This window comes from Clinocottus analis, unplaced genomic scaffold (genome assembly GCF_023055335.1).
Source record: "Clinocottus analis isolate CAN_PGR_092001 unplaced genomic scaffold, fCliAna1.0.p SCAF_13, whole genome shotgun sequence".
In the NCBI taxonomy this organism is placed as follows: Eukaryota; Metazoa; Chordata; class Actinopteri; order Perciformes; family Cottidae; genus Clinocottus; species Clinocottus analis.
The window spans coordinates 14,745,001-14,763,806 of record NW_027175854.1 but is presented as its reverse complement, the minus strand read 5'-3'; the positions used below and the strand labels follow the sequence as shown (position 1 = coordinate 14,763,806).

General features: G+C 46.3%; 1 protein-coding gene across 3 annotated transcripts in view; it reads left to right on the top strand.

The window, feature by feature from the left end:
- The window catches only part of LOC137783743 (unconventional myosin-XVIIIb-like), a 28,094-nt gene extending 9,828 nt beyond the window's left edge, over positions 1–18,266 (top strand). Inside the window, exons 15-44 of one of the 3 annotated variants that reach the window (XM_068574027.1) lie at positions 66–258; positions 432–512; positions 843–963; positions 1,067–1,214; positions 1,292–1,475; positions 2,113–2,266; positions 2,526–2,635; positions 2,715–2,780; positions 2,861–2,989; positions 3,071–3,214; positions 3,473–3,562; positions 3,818–3,937; positions 4,102–4,207; positions 6,259–6,383; positions 6,502–6,656; positions 7,037–7,160; positions 7,271–7,471; positions 7,610–7,720; positions 9,786–9,890; positions 10,479–10,640; positions 10,782–10,895; positions 11,833–11,949; positions 12,042–12,125; positions 12,236–12,373; positions 12,791–12,976; positions 14,646–14,779; positions 14,890–14,931; positions 15,629–15,808; positions 16,250–17,184; positions 18,073–18,266. In XM_068574027.1, the coding sequence (XP_068430128.1) occupies positions 66–258; positions 432–512; positions 843–963; positions 1,067–1,214; positions 1,292–1,475; positions 2,113–2,266; positions 2,526–2,635; positions 2,715–2,780; positions 2,861–2,989; positions 3,071–3,214; positions 3,473–3,562; positions 3,818–3,937; positions 4,102–4,207; positions 6,259–6,383; positions 6,502–6,656; positions 7,037–7,160; positions 7,271–7,471; positions 7,610–7,720; positions 9,786–9,890; positions 10,479–10,640; positions 10,782–10,895; positions 11,833–11,949; positions 12,042–12,125; positions 12,236–12,373; positions 12,791–12,976; positions 14,646–14,779; positions 14,890–14,931; positions 15,629–15,808; positions 16,250–17,183 (4,558 nt within the window). In that variant the 3' untranslated portion in view covers position 17,184; positions 18,073–18,266. The remainder of the gene's footprint in view (positions 1–65; positions 259–431; positions 513–842; positions 964–1,066; positions 1,215–1,291; positions 1,476–2,112; positions 2,267–2,525; positions 2,636–2,714; positions 2,781–2,860; positions 2,990–3,070; positions 3,215–3,472; positions 3,563–3,817; positions 3,938–4,101; positions 4,208–6,258; positions 6,384–6,501; positions 6,657–7,036; positions 7,161–7,270; positions 7,472–7,609; positions 7,721–9,785; positions 9,891–10,478; positions 10,641–10,781; positions 10,896–11,832; positions 11,950–12,041; positions 12,126–12,235; positions 12,374–12,790; positions 12,977–14,645; positions 14,780–14,889; positions 14,932–15,628; positions 15,809–16,249; positions 17,185–18,072) is intronic. The other 2 variants (XM_068574026.1, XM_068574028.1) reach the window with 2 other exon arrangements.
- The last annotated feature ends 540 nt before the right edge of the window (positions 18,267–18,806 follow it).

Below are 18,806 nucleotides of genomic sequence, written 5' to 3'. Positions count from 1 at the left end.
CCGGCTGGTAGCGCATGTACACGGCTTCCTGTTTACGGTGCGTTGTGGGGACCGTGTGTGCGCAGGGCCCTGAGCAGTCCTCAGCTGACGCTGGCCTCGGTGATGGTGGTGGATGCGCCGGGCCTCAGGAACCCGCGGCACGCCGGGGAGGAGCGCGCCGCCGACTGGTCCGAGCTCTGCCACAACTACCTGCAGGAGCGCCTGCTGGAACAGTACCACACACACACCTTCACACACACACGCCAGAGATACACACAGGTAGGCCGACGCACACACATATAATGTATAAATCTAAAAAAGATAATCATACTTTATATTTCTTTTTAGTTAATGGTTTGTGCAGCATCTTGTTTTCTGTCCTTTATTGTAATTATGGTCTTTTATTCAGTTTGAGATGATTAATGAGCAGTAATGAGTGCGTTGCGTCGCAGGAGAAGATCCCGGTGGAGGTGGAGAGTCCAGAGAATAGTCCGGCTGACGTGGTGTCGGCCATCGACCAGCCGCCTCCACAGGTACGTCACAACCCTCTGTACAGCATGACCTTCAGCTAGATGTCGTGAAGGTGAAGGTCAATCGTCCTGAGCGATGGAACTATTGAGTCTCTTCTTCACTTCCTTTGTAGTATTGGTGGAAAGTACAACATGATAAACAACTTATACGTGTATATGTACACACTTTATCCCCTGAGAAGATACATACAGGAAAACAATGTTTCTTTCTCTTCAGAACAGAACTTGAGTGCAATTTAAGCTTGAAAAACACATTGAGTGTGTGTGTGTGTGTGTGTGTGTGTGTGTGTGTGTGTGTGTGTGTGTGTGTGTGTGTGTGTGTGTGTGTTGAAGGTCCGTGCGGCAGATGGAGACCCCAGAGGTCTGCTGTGGGTTCTGGATGAGGAGATGATGACACCAGCCGCCAGTGAGAACAGCACCCTGGAGAGAGTCTGCCAGTACTACAGCGACACTGGTACTGCAACACCTCCCAGTGTGTGTCTGTGTGTGTGTGTGTGTGTGTGTGTGTGTGTGTGTGTGATGATGAAGTGCTCACGATGTTGTGTGTGTCTGTGCAGTGCGTCAGTGCGAGCAGCCGCTGCAGTGTGAGGTGAGCCACCTGACGGGCTGCGACCCGGTCCGCTACGACCTGAGCGGGTGGACCGGTCTGATCCGGATCAACCCGTCGGCCCTGAACGCCACCTGCGTGCTCCAGAACTCCACAATGTGAGTCCGGTGCACGTCCCGCAGCACCGATAGCACTTCCTTGTGTACTCCCTCGTGACTCTTCTCGTCTTTGTCAGAGCGGAGGTGAAGGCCATGTTCACCCCTAAGATCTCGCTGCCCCCGCTGTGCCGCGGCCTCGGCGGCCTGGAGGGCGGCAGCCAGCGCTCGCTCCAGAGGAACGGCACCATCCGGAAAACCTTGAGCGGCGGCATGGCGGCCGTGCGGCGGCACTCGCAGAGCATCGCCGTGAAGCTGCAGGCGGTGAGTAGAGTACAGTGTTCGATGCCGGGGGTTCAACCTCCGACCTGCTGGGTTCAGTGTACCCTGAGAGAGACCATAACATATTGCAGCATTATTTCCTGGTGCCAGAGGAGGAGTTTGAAAGATAAAAGGAAGAGGAAGTGTTCAGGACCGTGTGTCTGCATGGAAAACCTGGAACAGTCATGACATTTTAGAAATTGTGTGGTCAAAGTCCTGTAAGGTGTTTATGATGTTGTTTACACTGAGTTTTAAATAATGAATATTCTTTTTTTTTTTTAAAAAGGCTCAAAATATAAGCAGGCATACATACAGGCATCTATATAAACGTTTATTCTTTTAGTCAAACTATTGTCTCTCTTTCATTTGTGTCATTTAAGGTTTACTGTATGCTTTGAATCCTCATTGTTAGTTTAAATACTACATTTGATCACTTTTTACTGTTTACACACAGATTTCATTACATGTTTGCTCATGGACATTTGATTAAAAGTCATGGAAATTTAGTTAAAAGTCAAGGCAATTTGGTTAAAAGTCTCGAGAATTTGGTGAAAAGTTATTGAACAGTCATGGAAATCCATTGGTCAGAATGTGCATTAACCGTGTCTCTGGTTTCTGTCTCTCTGTTGCCGCCCTGCAGGACGCCCTGGTGAACTTGATCCGGCGAGCGCGGCCGGTGTTCCTGCAGTGTGTGAGCGCCAAGACGGACGGCGGCGGAGGGTTCGACGTGGCGGCGCTCAGAGTCCAGCTGCACTCCACGCAGATCCTGTCGGCGCTGCAGCTCCACCGCACAGGTCGTCTTTTTACTCTGACCTTTACTGTGACCTTCATAACCGTTACTATGACCTCTACTTTAGCCCTCGCCTGGGGGCGGTTGTAGCTCAGGGGGATGAGTGGTCGTCCCGTTACTGTAAGCCGGCACCACAAGCCGGCTCGATCCCCAGTCCCCCCACAGTTCACACGCTCTTGTAAATACAAATAGTTGTTTTAGTTCCAGATGCAGATTGTTTCTAGAGCGTTGAAGTGTGTTAATGTTCTGTGTTTCTCTCTCAGGTTATCCAGAGCACATGACCTTAAGTGACTTCCGGTGTCACTTCCAGGCGCTGTCGCCTCCCATCATGAAGCGCTACGCTTCCATGTTTGTCAGCCACGACGAGCGAAAGGTCAGAGGTCGCAGGAGCAGCAGCTCACGTCGACGCTATGTCTCGATCTTAACAAACGATGTTCCTCTGTGTCCGTCAGGCGGTGGAGGAGCTGCTGGTGGAGTTGGACCTGGACCGGAGGAGCATCGCTGTGGGCGGCAGCAGGGTGAGGACTCCCCTGAACCCGCACGGCTGCGTCCGGCCGGCCGTGAACCCGTCTCATGGATCTTCTTCCTGTTTCCTCAGGTGTTCATGAAGCGAGGCGTGCTGCGCTACCTGGAGCAGCAGAGGGACCAGCAAGTCACCGGCTGGTTGGTCCAGCTGCAGGCCGCCTGCATGGCCCACCTGGCCCGCCAGAAGTACCGCAAGCTTAAGGTCAGTGTCTTCATGTCTTAAAGCTGCATTCTCTCTCCTGACCACCAGGGGAAAACTGTGTGTGTGTGTTTGTGTCTCCAGGTGCAGCAGATGGCGGTCAGCTGTCTGCAGAGTAACCTCCGTGCTCTCCGGGTCGTGTCTCAGTGGAGTTGGTGGAAACTTTTCTGCAGAGTTCGTCCTCAGCTCGATGTCAACATGGACAACGAACGTCTCCGTGCTAAAGAGGTACACACACCGACACACTGCACGTGAACACACGACGCGTGCACACATGCACACACACACGCGCACACACACACACACACACACACACACACACACACACATACCGGCTGTCTGTTTTTAAAGATACGGGGTTCTGAGACTCTACAGAATAAACTAGTTATAACATTAAAATTAATTGTTTTTCTTCTTCTTCTTCTTCTTCTTCTTCTTCTTCTTCTTCTTCTTCTTCTTCTTCTTCTTCTTCTTCTCTTTTCTCAGGATGAGATATCGGCTTTGAGACGACGTCTGCAGAAATCAGAGAGGGAGAGAAACGAGCTGAGGCAGACTGCAGACGTCCTGGAGACCAAGGTGTGTGCAGCAACACACACACACGCACGCGCACGCACACACACACACACACGCACACACACACTCTCACACACACACACACATACAGGGAAACACTGTTTCTTTCTTCTATTCAGAACAGAACTACAGCGCAATTTATGCTCAACAACACATTGAACTGAGTGTGTGTGTGTGTGTGTGTGTGTGTGTGTGTGTGTGTGTGTGTGTGTGTGTGTGTGTGTGTGTGTGTGGGTGTGTGTGTGTGTGTGTGTGTAGGTTACGGCTGTGACCTCTGAGCTTAGCGATGAGCGTTTCCGTGGTGATGCGGTGGGTCAGGCTCTGGATGTGGAGCGAGCCGAGAGGACCCGACTCAGCCGGGAGAACAAAGACCTGCAGGTAAGACCTGGAGGAGAGGGTTCAGGAGTCTTTAAGACCTGGAGGAGAGGGTTCAGGAGTCTTTAAGACCTGGAGGAGAGGGTTCAGGAGTCTTTAAGACCTGGAGGAGAGGGTTCAGGACTCTTTAAGACCTTCTGGGTTCATTGTGTTGCTTCTCTTCTCAGGCTCGTCTGGACCAGAGTAAAGTCTCCATGGACGCTCTGGAGAAGCAGCTGGAGGACGGGAAGCAGAACGCTCAGATGGAGAAGGTTCAGCGAGGACCGGCCTCAGGTAAAGACCAGGAGGTGGCAGCGTGTTTGGAAGACCAGGTCCACCAGGAAGAGAAATACTTTGTGATGGCATAAAAAGTCTGAATCTCAAAGGTTTTGCTGAGTATCTCAAAATAATGACTTTGTATCTCAAAATATTGACTTAAAATCTCAAAATAATGACGTAATATCTAAAAATATTTACTAAGTATCTCAACATATTGACTCAATAACTCAAAATAATGTCTTAGTATCTCAAAATAATGACTTAATATCTCAAATCAATGACTTGAAGTTGGTTCCAGGATCTCTGTCCCAGTGGTAGAAATGAACTCACATTGTTGAGCAACATAAAATATATTTTCTACTGCAGGCCATTATACTTCTGCAGTTGCCACGGGTTACAAGGACAGATTGTGGAGCGGCTCAGCTGTTATGAGAATATAAAAATTCTGATTTTGTGAGAAAGATGTGCCTCATGCAAGGACTTGTGACAAAAAAGGAAAATCTGGTTTCAGATGTGTAAAATCCTTTGAACATGAAGCCATCTGACAGGTGATGGTTACACAATCACTGGGATGGTTACGCAAGAAAAGATTTTCTGCACACGTGTGAATTCTTGTAGTGGGAAAAGACTAATGAGTAATAACACTAATAACTGTGATCAATCCTCTGAGAGCAGAATAAAAACATATCTGTATCTTCTATGTGAAGACTCACCTGAGTAACGATCTAGATATTAACACCTGTCAGGTGGATGGACCGTCACACAGCAGCTGCTGTGCTCACTGACACGATTATTAACACATTCACACACTCACACACTCACACACTCACACAGAACAAAAAGCCTTTTATTTATTTCACCTCCTACAAAATAGGATTTTATTTCAGTGTAAAATCCCAAATATCTTCTTCAGCATAAGTTCATTTCCAAATATATGAAACCAAAGAGTTAAAACTTTACAACTTCTAATCTCACTGTCAAACTTACTTACTGATACTTACTGGATAACTACTGGATACTTAGTGGATACTTAACTGGATACTTACTAGCAGCAGAATTTCACTAAGGGGATTAATGAAGAATTACTTTCTTTTTTATTTTATTAACTTAATACCTACTAGATACTTACTGGATACTTACTAGATACTCACTGGAGACTTACTAGATACTTACTAGATACTTACTAGACACTTACTGGATACTTACTAGATACTTACTGGATACTTACTAGACACTTACTGGATACTTACTAGACACTTACTGGATACTTACTAGACACTTATACTGGATACTTACTAGATACTCACTGGAGACTTACTAGATACTTACTGGATACTTACTAGATACTCACTGGAGACTTACTAGATACTTACTAGATACTTACTAGACACTTACTGGATACTTACTAGACACTTACTGGATACTTACTAGATACTTACTGGATACTTACTAGACACTTACTGGATACTTACTAGACACTTATACTGGATACTTACTGGATACTTACTAGATACTTACTGGATACTTACTAGACACTTATTGGATACTTATTAGATACTTACTGGATACTTATTAGATATTTAATGGATACTTACTAGATACTTACTGGATACTTACTAGATACTTACTGGATACTTACTGGATACTTACTAGATACTTACTGGATACTTACTAGATACTTACTGGATACTCACTGGATACTTACTAGATACTTACTGGATACTTACTAGATACTTACTGGATACTCACTGGATACTTACTAGATACTAGATACTTACTGGATACTTACTAAATACTTACTAGATACTCACTGGATACTCACTGGATATTTACTAGATACTTACTAGATACTTACTGGATACTTACTAGATACTTACTGGATACTCACTGGATACTTACTAGATACTTACTAGATACTTACTGGATACTCACTGGATACTTACTAGATACTTACTGGATACTTACTAGATACTTACTGGATACTTACTAGATACTTGATGTTCACTGCATTACTACTAGATACTTCCTGAGTGTTTACCTGATATTAAACCCGTCTCCCCTCTCAGACAGCGAGCTGGCCATGCAGCTGGAGTGCTGCCAGACGGAGGTGGAGTTCGTCCGCAGACGCCTCAAACAGACGGAAGAAAAACTGGAGACGGAGAAAGAGAGCCGGCAGCAGCTCGACGCCAAGGTGAGCCGGGACACGTGCACGTGCACGGCTGATGGGAGATTAAATGTCTGGAGGTAATAACACTGTGTGTGTGTGTGTGTGTCTGTGTGTGTGTGTGTGTGTGTGTGTGTGTGTGTAGGTGGCCACTCTGCAGGCCCAGCTGGAGCAGTCCAGGCGGAGTGTCACGGAACTGAAGCGTCACTGTCGCCGTGTGACCTCTGACCTCCAGGACGCCCGCGTCCTCACCGACAGCCTGCAGAGCCGCATGCACGAGCTGGACCGCAAGCAGAGGAGGTGTGTGTGTGTGTGTGTGTATGTGTGTGTGTGTGTGTGTGTGTGTGTGTACATCCGCCTGTGTTTGTGCGTTCTTCTGTTGGTCTTCATCACAGGACTAACCGTCCGCTAAAGGTGTTCTGTTTAAATGAGACATTATTTACTGGTAAATGGTCTCTTTCTGGTTTATTTGTGTCTCTTTGTAGTTGTTTTGTGTCTCTTTGTAGTTGTTTTGTGTCTCTTTGTACTTTATTTGTATCTCTTTGTAGTTGTTTTGAAGAAAAAGATCTGAATAAAACCCGTTGTGCAGCGTTTTAAAACATTGTTCTGCTGTTTCTCTCTCTGTGTGTCATGTGTGTGTAATGTGTGTGTTATGTGTGTGTCATAATGTGTGTGTACAGGTTTGACAGCGAGCTGACTCAGGCTCTGGAGGAAGCCGACAGCGAGAGAGAGCAGAAGGACAAAGCCTCGCAGGAGAGCTCGGCTCTGGGAGCTGAAGTATACGGCCTGCGCCGCAACCTGCAGGTGAGTTTCATCTACCGGTGAACAAAACCCACGAAGAAGAACCACGCTGACACGTCTCCAATGTGTGTGTGTGTGTATGTGTGTGTATGTGTGTGTGTGTGTGTGTGCAGGAGAGCCAGGTGGAGGTGGCTCGCCTGCAGAAGCAGAAGGACGAGCTGTGCGCTCAGATCCGTGACCTCAGCCTGCCGGTCGACCTCGCCTCTGATTCGCTGCCCGACCTCAAGAAGCAGCTCCGCCTCCTGGAGGGCGTGGCCTGCGAGAGAGAACAGGAAGTGAACGCGCTCAACGGAACCATCCAGCAGCAACAGCAGGTGACCCACCTCCTCTTCCTCTCACTCTTGTTCCTCTTCCTCCTCCCTCCTTTTCCTCTCACTCTAGTTCCTCTTCCCCTCCTCTTCCTCTCCTCTTCCTCTAACCTCTCTTCCTCTCCCTCTTCCTTCCTCTGGTAGATCCACATGCGCTTTGAGATGGAGATGGAGAGGATGAAGCAGATGCAGCAGAAAGAGTTGGAGGACAAAGAGGAAGAGCTGGAGGACGTCCACAAGTCCTCTCAGAGACGAGTACGTAGCGTGGCTGCATGAGGGCACAGCCACTCATTCATTCATACATTCATATAGTCATTAGGGCAGGGCAAAGTTGAAAAAAATGAATCGAATTAATGGTGTGAATTAATAAATGAAATAATCCCATGATTTTCCTGCAATTAATCGCATTATGCGCCAAATTCAACAATGAAGTAAAAACTATGTGTATTGCAGCTTTTATTCTAAAGTAATGTTACCAGAACAATATAACAGCACTCTGGAGCAACAAGAAGTTAACATACATACATATATAGTTTATAAATATATATATATATATATATATATATATTTTTTGAACAGGTACTGTTAGTAGTAAGGGTCCCTATGAGGGACAAACCACTCCTTCTTTGGTCCATGTTCAGTCTGTTGCTGACCTTCAAGATGTTAAAGACCAGCAACTGATTCACTTCATACAAAAGCAATAAATGCTTTTCATGTTTTCAGTTCAGTTTTTCTTCCTCAGTGAGAAAAGTCCAGTCTGTGTTGTCTTGAACAAGTGCACTGACGTCTGTTGAATGAGGTGGAGATGTGAAGGACAGCTGACAGGTATCAGCGGCGGCTTTGCACATGCGCCATTAATGTTCAATCTGGATCCTCTGAGTTTGCAGAGCGAGCTGCCGGCGACGCCGGTGAAGCTTTGAGAGGCGACTCGCTCGCGCGGCGCTCCTTGAGCACAGAAACTACAGAATACGTGCTTTCGCGTCTGACGCTCAAGTCGGCAAATGGTCCGGTAATGCTACGGAAGCCCAAGGGCGGAAGTAAATTATTGCCTTCAAAGTAAAAGCCCCAAAATTTTTATTTTTATTTTTTAAATAAAAAAATGCAGTTAACGCATGATCAATTAATTAACGCCGTGAATTGATTGAAAAGTTAACACGATATTAACGCGTTAACGTGCCCAGCCCATACATTCAATCATATATTCAGTCATTCACACGTTCATTCATTCATATTTTCATGCAGTCATTAAATATATATATATATATTCATTCATATCATAATTAATTCACACATTCATATATTCATACGTTCATATTCACACATTAATTTCTCAACTACACAAAACAGTACACTTGTGAAGTACTTGTACCTGAGGATTTTCAGCTTTAGTTACTTTTTAAAAACACGTTTACTCACAAAATTCAACAATCTAAAGGAAATAAAATTACAACTGTTTCAACATCTTTTTGTTATCATTTAATGGAACTGCATATTAAATCTGTTTTTATTGTAAATACACAATGTGTTCATATACCCACAACATAACCATAAACTTTAACTAAACAACATAAACTATATAACATAACTATAAACTATAATTAAACAACATAAACTATATCATAACTATAAACATTAACTACACAACAAGATAATAAACTGAGATTATTTTGCTTTTTGTTGTTCAGGAGTTTGAACTTTACACATTGAGACCTGAAACATTCTGCGATCATAAAGAATAAAAACCATCAGGATGAATTTTCCATCACTCTTTGTGTATTTTGTGTAGTTTGTGTAGTTAGTGTGCAGATCTTTTCTGAAACGTCCTTCCTCGAATAAAAGAAGGAAAAAAATGTTTTCACCGAATGATGCACTTAGTTATTTATCTTTTTTATGTTATGTAACCGACATCACCGCTCTGCAGACACACACACACACACACACACACACACACGCACATACTCACACACACACGCTCCTGCAGGTTTACTTACACAATCACTGCTGGAATGTTTAGACTCTTTGTGGTTGTTTTGTGTATTTTTGTGGTCATTTTAAATCTGTATGTTCTGAGTAGAAGTATAATTTGAGTAAAAGTACTTTCTTCCTTCGGCAGAACTTCAAACCTCAGAACTCTGGTTGATTTATTCAGCAGCAGACTGTCGGGAGGCCTCGTTTATTTTTTAATGTTCTTCCACAGACGACGATGTTTTCCTGCGTCTCGTTACATTGTGTGTGTGTGTGTGTGTGTGTGTGTGTGTGTGTGTGTGTGTGTGTGTGTGTGTGTGTGTGTGTGTGTGTGTGTGTGTGTGTGTGTGTGCAGCTCAGGCAGTTGGAGATGCAGTTGGAGCAGGAGTACGAGGAGAAGCAGATGGTGATTCACGAGAAGCACGACTTGGAAGGACTCATAGCAACTCTGTGTGACCAGGTACACACACACACACACACACACACACACATACACACACACACACACACACACACACACACACACACACTAAAGTGTATCACTGCAGGCTCTGAATGAATGCGCATCACCAGCCCTCCGTCATCGTACATCATTGTTATTGTTATTGTTATTGTTGTTATTGTTGTTCTTGTTGTTCAACGTTCTGCAGCTAATGAGTAGAACGCTCCACACAAACCAACACACGCTGCAACGAGGCGGCGCTGATTTAAGACTCGGTCCCTGTCACTCAGGATATAATAAGCCTGACAAGTGGACCTTTCAAGGGTTTCTCCAGATCAGGAACTATTTGAGGGTTAAACTCTTTTAAAGAGTATTACGACAGTAAAACTACTTTACACCAAGTAAGTCGCCCCCTGGTGGTCAGGAGAGAGAATGCAGCTTTAAGAGACTTTAATATAACAGCTTTAGTTCTAACACAGGGTAAAGAGGTGAAAATATTCTAAATATAGCATACACTTAAACTGATATAGATTATTTTCGGAGTATAAAACACTTCTTCGCTCCCCATCTGGTTCTGGGTTCAACTTGAGGTTCCTCGTCCTGCAGGTCGGCCACCGAGACTTCGACGTGGAGAAGAAGCTCAGGAGAGACCTGAAGAGGACTCACGCCCTGCTGGCCGACGCCCAGCTGCTGCTCTCCACGGTGGACAGCCCGGGACAGCACCTCCCCGCGGGCAGCCGGGAGCAGGTGGAGCGCCTGCACTGCCAGGTACACTTGGGTGAAAGTCATGACAACTTGGGTAAAAGTCATAGAAATCCATTGGTCACAGTCTCTCTCTCTCTCTCTCTCTCTCTCTCTCTCTCTCTCTCTCTCTCTCCCCCCCCCCCCCCCCCCCCTCCCCTCCCTCAGCTGGAGGAGAGTGAGGCGAGGCGGCTGGAGGTGGAGAGCGTTCAGGCGACGCTCTCTCAGGAGCTGGAGAACTCTCAGATTGAGCTGGAGAACATCTGCAAGCTGAAGAGTGTGGTGAGCGAGAGACAGGAAGGAAAAAACAATGAATGGCTGCTTGAGTATTGAACACAGGATCTTATTTAAAAACATGAGTTTTGAAACAACATTTTACATTATTCACAGTATTAGTAGGATGAGGACAAAACACACAAAATACTATTAAATGTATTTATATCTTCAACCATAAACAAATAAGATGTGTTTTAATCCATAAATACTATCTTTTATTTTCTCATCATTTAAATTGTGTGTTTTTATGAAGGAAATAACACACTATTAATTAGTTTATGTTAGTAAAAGTAGAACATTTAGTATTTATGATGGTTTACTGACTTCAGAAAAGTTGAAATAATTTTTGTTACGATCACAAAAAATATAAAATTTGGATAACTCTCTTTTTTTCCTTGTTTTGCCTTTGATCCGCTACGCCTCTCGTATGGTCTCTCTTATGCCTTTCGTATGGTCTCTCTTACGCCTCTCGTACGCTCTCCGTTACGCCTCTTGTATGGTCTCTCTTAAGCCCCCCCTCCGTACGGCCGACCCCTTGACCTCTGTACTGATGGACCGTGGCTGTCTGGAGCCGGTCCTGCCCCCTGCCATGGCCCTGCTGATGCCCGTCCTCTCTACTTCCTTCTGCTGACATGGATTGTGGTTATTTGGATTGCGGTCCATGCATACATTACTCATTATATGAATAATGTCTTTCATATTCATTGAATGTGCTGTAACGCCGTTACGTTATTTCATTCTGGTCACATGACATCTATTGCATCTGTGCATCTGGGGAGAGGGAGCCTCCTCTGTTGCTCCCCTGAAGGCTTCTTCCCTTTTTCCCCTGCAGGGTTTTTTACTATCTTTGTTTGAGGGAGTTTTTCCTGATCCGATTGTAAAAATGTCGTATTTGTGATGTTGGGCTATACAAAATAAACTGAATTAAATTGTACCTGTGCAGGTGGACGAGCAGCTGGCTCTGCTGCAGCGTGAGAAGCTGGACCTGCTGAAGCGGCTGGAGGAGGACCAGGAAGACCTCAACGAGCTCATGAAGAAGCACAAGGCGCTCATCGCTCAGGTGAGCTGCCTCCAGCTGGTCCTTCTGGCTTTCCATGCATCACTTTGTTTGGTCTTTATTAACGTAAATGGCGCTCTTTCCTCCTCGTTCAGTCGTCCAGCGACATCACTCAGATCAGAGAGCTGCAGGCGGAGCTGCAGGAGGCCCAGAAGCAGAGGCAGACCCTGCAGGATGAGGTGAGCTCATGATGCTGCCCTGGAGTCCTGAACCCTTGCCTCTTTGAATCACTGAGTTCACATTAGTGGGGCTGTAAATGCCCCCTCGCCCCCTCCCCCCTCTCATGCAGCTCCAGCAGAGCGTGTCTCGGGTGCAGTTCCTGGAGGCGTCCACCGTGGGGCGCAGCATCGTCAGCAAACAGGAGGCACGCGTGTGCGACCTGGAGAACAAGCTGGAGTTTCAGAGAGGGCAAGTCAAGAGGTTTGAGGTGAGGCCACAGGATCTCAATCCCCCATGATGCATCACTTCATCACACAACTGCAGAGTTTCTTTACTAAAAAAGAAACTAAAATCCCTTTTTTTTTTTACCAATGGATGTGTGTCCTTGAGAGGGTTGTTGATGTATTCAGGACCTAATCTGGATATTTCAATTCAAAGTATTTTGTTGTAAATATGGAAAACGACGGCCCGCTATTTAAATATATTCTCTACTGCTGGTTTTAGTAATTAGTTATTATTGTCAAACTTGACTAAAATGACCTTTTTTAATTTGAAAGGGAAGTCCAGAAGCTGTAAAAAAAAACATCATTTTTCACCAAATTTTCATCTTTCCTACGGTCCTTGACTACATCTTGTGCGACTAACGCGGCCAAAACCTTTTTACTCTGTTTTACTCTGCGTGCAGGTGCTGGTTCTGCGTTTGAGGGACAGCGTGGTGCGTCTGGGGGCGGAACTAGAGCAGAGCGCCATGGCCGAGGCCCGTGAGCGAGAGAACGCCCGGTACTACCTGCAGCGCCTGCAGGACAGCAGGCTGGAGATGGAGGACCTGGTCCAGAGGGAGCAGGACAGCGGCCGCAGGCGCATGGAGCTGGTACGGAACCACAGAACCACGGCTGGTTCTGTACAGAACCACGAACGTGTCCTAAAACTTCCATTATCTCTTCTTACCACCAGGGGGAGACTCTTTTGGTTGTATGGAAGACTATGAGAAAAGTCCTGTGAACTTTATTGCCTAACTTTAGGTTTTTACTTCACACTTGAGACATAAAGACGCTGTATACGTCTCTGGTGTCGACCTGTCGATCACCTTGTAGCCCCGCCTCTAAAGCGTCCCCTGCTTCACGGTCTGTTTGACTCTAACAGACCATAATTTACTAAATGAACATCATGCTGTATAGAAGAAGACTTGAAACTAGAGATTGAGGCATAAACTCATGTTCACAATGTTTACTGAGGGGATACATCAAGAGAGCTGCTAAATATAAACACACATTACTCATTTCTCTCATCCAACATTTAAAATAAAAACACACTGTGGCCTTCTAGACTGTTGCCGTAATCGCCATCTTCCTGGATCTGAGCATTATACTTTCTAATCTTTGTTTTCTGGGTTTTAGGAGTCCAATAAAGCACAACGACAGTAAACAGATTATTAAATAGATAAATACATCAAACATATTTCAGAGGTTTCTCTGTTGTTCTCGTTCACGGAAGATTTCTTTGTGACCTCTGAAGAGAAGGAGCTTCCATAATTATTCAGTTATTAGCGCAAAGCAAGGAAGCAAGCAACACACACACACACACACACACACACACACTGGCACACGCATATGCACACACACACACACGCACACACACACACACACACACACACACACACACAGAGATGCCCTTTAACAACCTATCAGACACACACACATACACACAGCCTATGTGAATAGACATATTCATACACACACATGCTCACACACATGCTCACACACACACACACACACACTCTCCTCCTCACCGCCATTCTTAACGTCATCTCTCCCTCATCCTGCTTTCTCTCTCTGACTGTGATTAATCCTCATTGTCTCTTCAAGGTTATGGACACACACACACACACACACACCCACACACACACACACACACACACACACACACACACACACACACGCACACACACACATTCATACATAGTTATGTCTCTATGACAACCGCTGCACCAACACCCGTCTCCTCAAAGCCAACAAAGCCAATAACTTTGAAAGCCTAGACGCTTGTGTGTGTGTGTGTGTGTGTGTGTGTGTGTGTGTGTGTGTGTGTGTGTGACAGGATGCTAAAGAGACAGAACGACCGCAAAAAAATAACTAAAAAGCAGACGAGATGAATCAATACGTCTATTCTCTCAATGTCAGCGTGCGTATCTGTTCTCTTTCTAACTGATGATGTAATGTTGGAAAGAATGAAGGTCAAAGCTGATTGGACCTCAGAGTTGTTACAGGTTGTCGAGTAGGAAGAGGATTCTCTCTCCTGACCACCAGGGGGCGACTCCTATGGTTGTATAGAAGTCTATTTACATGACTCTCCTCTCTTGATTTATTTTCTCAGTAAACATACATCCCTCCTCCTCAGTTCAGATATGGTCACTTCCTGATCACTGGTTGCAAAAACAAAGATGTCGACCTCCACTGTCCTCTTGACAGTCTGTGGCTGGAGGTGACCGCGACGTCTTTGCGTCACCAAAGTGATCCTTTGCCCTCACGCTTGTCTGGCAGGAGATGCAGGTGGAGGAGCTCAACGCCGTCAGACAGACGCTGCAGGCCGACCTGGAGACGTCCATCCGCCGCATCGTGGACCTGCAGGCCGCCCTGGAGGAGGTGGAGTCCAGCGACGAGAGCGACGATGAAAGGTACGCGCCTTCCTCTCGGGGGTGGCGGGGCTTAGGCCTCCTTCCTCTGCCTTTAAAACCATCACGTCCGTTTGTGTGAACTCAACCTCTCACTTTGCCCTTCGCTGCAGCGTTCAGACTGCTGCGGAGTCCTTGACTCGAAAGAAAGAGCTGTAAGAACCATGTGTGTGTGTGTATGTGTGTGGGTGTATGTGTGTGTGTGTGTGTGTGTGTGTGTGTGTGTGTGTGTGTTGAACAGAAATGTGAAAGATAACTCGACCTCATGAAGGATCTTTCCTTTTGGTTTTGGTCAACATGTAAAAAGCTTTTATGTTGTTTTTTTACATGATTGTTTTCTAACACGCGTGTTGATACCGCTACGCTGGTGATGTCATCGTGTTTCAGATTTTATTATTTCTGAAGGAAAACTGAGGACATGAAAAATAATGAAAAATACATACATTAATATAAAAACCTGCCAAATGCAACTTTTTTATAAACTGCCAGCATGGGCGTCTGTTTGTCATCGTTGTGACATGTCGGTATGTGTCAAACTGTACGTCCTCTTTGATGATTGGAACGTGTAAAATAAAAGGCGGAGCCTGACCTGTAATCTTGTGTGTTGAGCTGCTGCCTGTGATGTGCTCGCATGCTCACGAAACAGCTGCTGATGCATATTGATCAATGAAAGAACTTGGAGGGAGGGGGGGGGGCTGTCCATAGGGAGGGGGTCATGGGGCGTGGGGGTCTGTCTTGTGAGGGTCATAGGGTCTGTCTTGTGAGGGTCATAGGGTCTGTCTTGTGAGGGTCATAGGGTCTGTCTTGTGAGGTCATCTCCGTGTGATGAAATGAGGTCTTCTCGCTCGGCAGTGACTCGGTGTCCAGTGTCGGCTCCATCGGGACGGAGGACGTGGGAGAGGGGATCCGTCATTGGTTGGGCGTTCCCAAAGGAGCGTCCCGCGGTGGGGGTTCCCCGTACGGCAGCAGTACCATCAGCAGCCAGGGGGGGCGCCAGTCTGTCGCCGACACCATGAGCACCTACAGCTTTCGGTAAGCCCCAAAAAACTGGTCCTTACAAGCAAACCAAAATACTAAAGGGCATTTCTTGTATGTGGAAACAAAATTGATTCTGATTCATTCTGATTAAACCCTTAAAAATGCGGATTAATCATTAATGAAATGGCAAATTTTATTCAACAAATGCCATTTTTTTCCAGTAAAAAATAAATTAAAAAAAGCATCCTGTGAGCAATGGCACATTTCTTTGTCAATATTTTGTATGCACCATTTCATTTTTGTAATTTTTGCAATTTTTGTAATTTTTGCAATTATTTTATTTTTTCATTCTTGAAATCTTTAAATTTTTGGGAATCTTTTTCATTTTTTTAAATTTTTGCAATTTTTGTAATTTCATATTTATGATTCTTTACTTGCTTGTATGTGAAAATGTACTCGGCATTAAACCTGATTCTGACTAGAACTGTTCTGCAGCTCATGCGTGGATCCCGATGCCGAGAGCCCCGAGGCCGGGGGACCGACTCCCAGAGGTGTCGGTCGGGCCCCGTCCTCCTCTGCTCTGTCCGAGCTGCTGGACGGACTCCGTAAGCGCAGAGCTGGCGGAGATGCGGGCGGCGAAGGCACTGCCGGCAGCGCCGTCTCCCTGCCGGTCTACCAAACAACCGCTGCCTCAACCCTTAGGCGGCGGGCCTCGGCCCTTGGCCCCGGCGACCCCCAGGAGCCGCGACCCGGCCCCGGCATCCTCAAACCGCCGTCTCCGCTCTTGACCCGCGCCGCCAGCGCTCGCTCCGTCGGCGACGCCCAGACGGCCGCGACAGCCAAACTGTCCCGCTTCAACTCGAGTGACTCCCTGGCGTCGCTGCCCTCGCTGCCCCGCCTCTCTTCCCTGGGGTCGCCGCTCGCCGCTCGCCACCGCAGCATACCGGAGGAGGACCCGGACGAACGCCTGCGCTCCCGGACGACGACCCCTGTGCAGCGCTCGCCGCAGGCGCTTAGGCGGTGCATGCTGGGTAGTCTCGCTGCAGAGGAAGGGGGCGAAGGCTCTCTCGGTTCAGAACCAATGGTCTTCCAAAACCGGCGCCTGGTGGAGGACCGGGATGACGCGGCCTCCGACTTCCTGCCCGCTATCCGGAGAGCGCAGTCCGCCAGCAGCCTGGCTGGTTCGGTGCGAGGCGGCCGCAGGGCGCTGAGCGTGCACTTCGGGGAGCTGCCTCCTTCGACCCGCGGCAGCAGGAAGGGCTCCGAGACCGAGTCGTCCAGCTCGGGGGGTTCTGGGGGAAGTTCCCAGGGAGGCGGATCCAGACGCAGGTTGGAGAGGCCGCAGGGGGAACGACTGGAGGCCGAGGGCAGCGAGGGCGGAGACGTGGCTTCAGTCATGAAGAGGTACCTGAAGAAGGAGACCGACTGAGGTGAGAAGTAAAGGTGCTAATCAGAACCATCAAGGGTTGTTCTGCTTGGCGCCGTTGGAGAATCCCCATTATGGCTCCTGGTAAACACACTTTTATAAAGCTTACACCTGGAACACTTTCAGATTGTTTTACCTAAAACGACAAAGTGTTATACCTTGAACCTTCTAAGGTTCTTTTCTTTGGCCCCGTTGGAGATAGTTTTACCTCAAACTTCTGCAGAAGCGAATGGGGTTCTTGGTCAGACTCCAACACATGGCTTTAGTTTAGTTTGTCTTGCTTCTGATTGTCTTTAAATCAGAGTTCAATTCCCCAAAAGAATCCATCTTAAAAACAAACAAAAATATTTTTTAGATGCAACAATTCGCACCACCACGAGGTGGACATTTGTATTGTATCTTGTACAGACATTCGCGTTCCCTAGAGGATGAGCCCTCGATAACTTTGGTGAGCTTCTGACTTTCACTGTAGCGCCACCACGAGGTGGACATGTGCAGTTTTTTCAGAAAATATTTCAACAACTGCGGGATGGATTTCTATGACGTTCGGATAACTCGGAATCATCAACACATTAATAGTTTTGGTTTATGACCATTTACCTGCAGCACTACTGGTTTTCCCAGCAGCCTCTGCTGTTTTGTGCTTGTGTTTAATGCCAATTAGCAGATGCTGAATGTGATTGCAACAACTGAAACTACAAGAAGCCGCCGTTAATTATGTTTTATGGCTATGAAGGTTGTAAAACATCCATTTCTCCCGAACGAGAAGTCGTGTTCTCCGCTGAGACGTCAGAGTGTTTTTAGTCCCGGCCCCCCTCAGCACTGGTCCTGAGGTGTTTGATGGGGACAGGCCCAGACCTGAACACAATGTCTTTCTGTTTTCTTTTCCCAGCATCCTCTCTGTTCTGACCCTCTCGTCTTGTCTCTTCACAGATTGAAGGGTTCAGCACCTGCAGAGAAACACCGAGAAGTCCAAACGGAGCTTTTTATTTTGACTGTGAAAGCCCAAAAAATACATTTGTACTCAATCGACTGTATTTTCACACGAGCGCTGTTTGTATTAGAATAAAACAATTCAATTCCCTTTTTTTGCTTTGTGAATCTATTCCACGTATTTATACTTTATATATGACAGCTAGTGTTAATCTTTCTAGATTAAGATTGTGAATACGGAACACGTAATTTGCTTTGTTGGGTGAGTCCATCTCTACTGGAACCTTTTGCTGTACTTCCACCCTCCATCATTTCTACTTGCAATGCAGTGTTTTCTTCATCCTGTTATTGCTTCTTTTCTTGTCTTCTGCTGGCATTTTTTTTTTTTACACCTTTCCATGCAGAGAACTGAACAGTGTTGTTTACAGAACATTCACACCTGCGCGCTGCCGGACAGACGGACGCCTCCGTCTGCGACGTTGAGCTCAACCACTGTTTTAACATTTCATCAGTTTTAATATATAATAATAATAATATTATTATTAATAATTATATTAATAATAATAATAATAATAATAATGATTAACGCTCAGAAAGTCGTCGCGCATGATCCTCGTGAGCCAGGCCGAGCTGCATGGTTTCACCTCGAAAGGTCTGAAGGTCACCCTGTCGGAGCTTGCCGTGTGTGTGTGC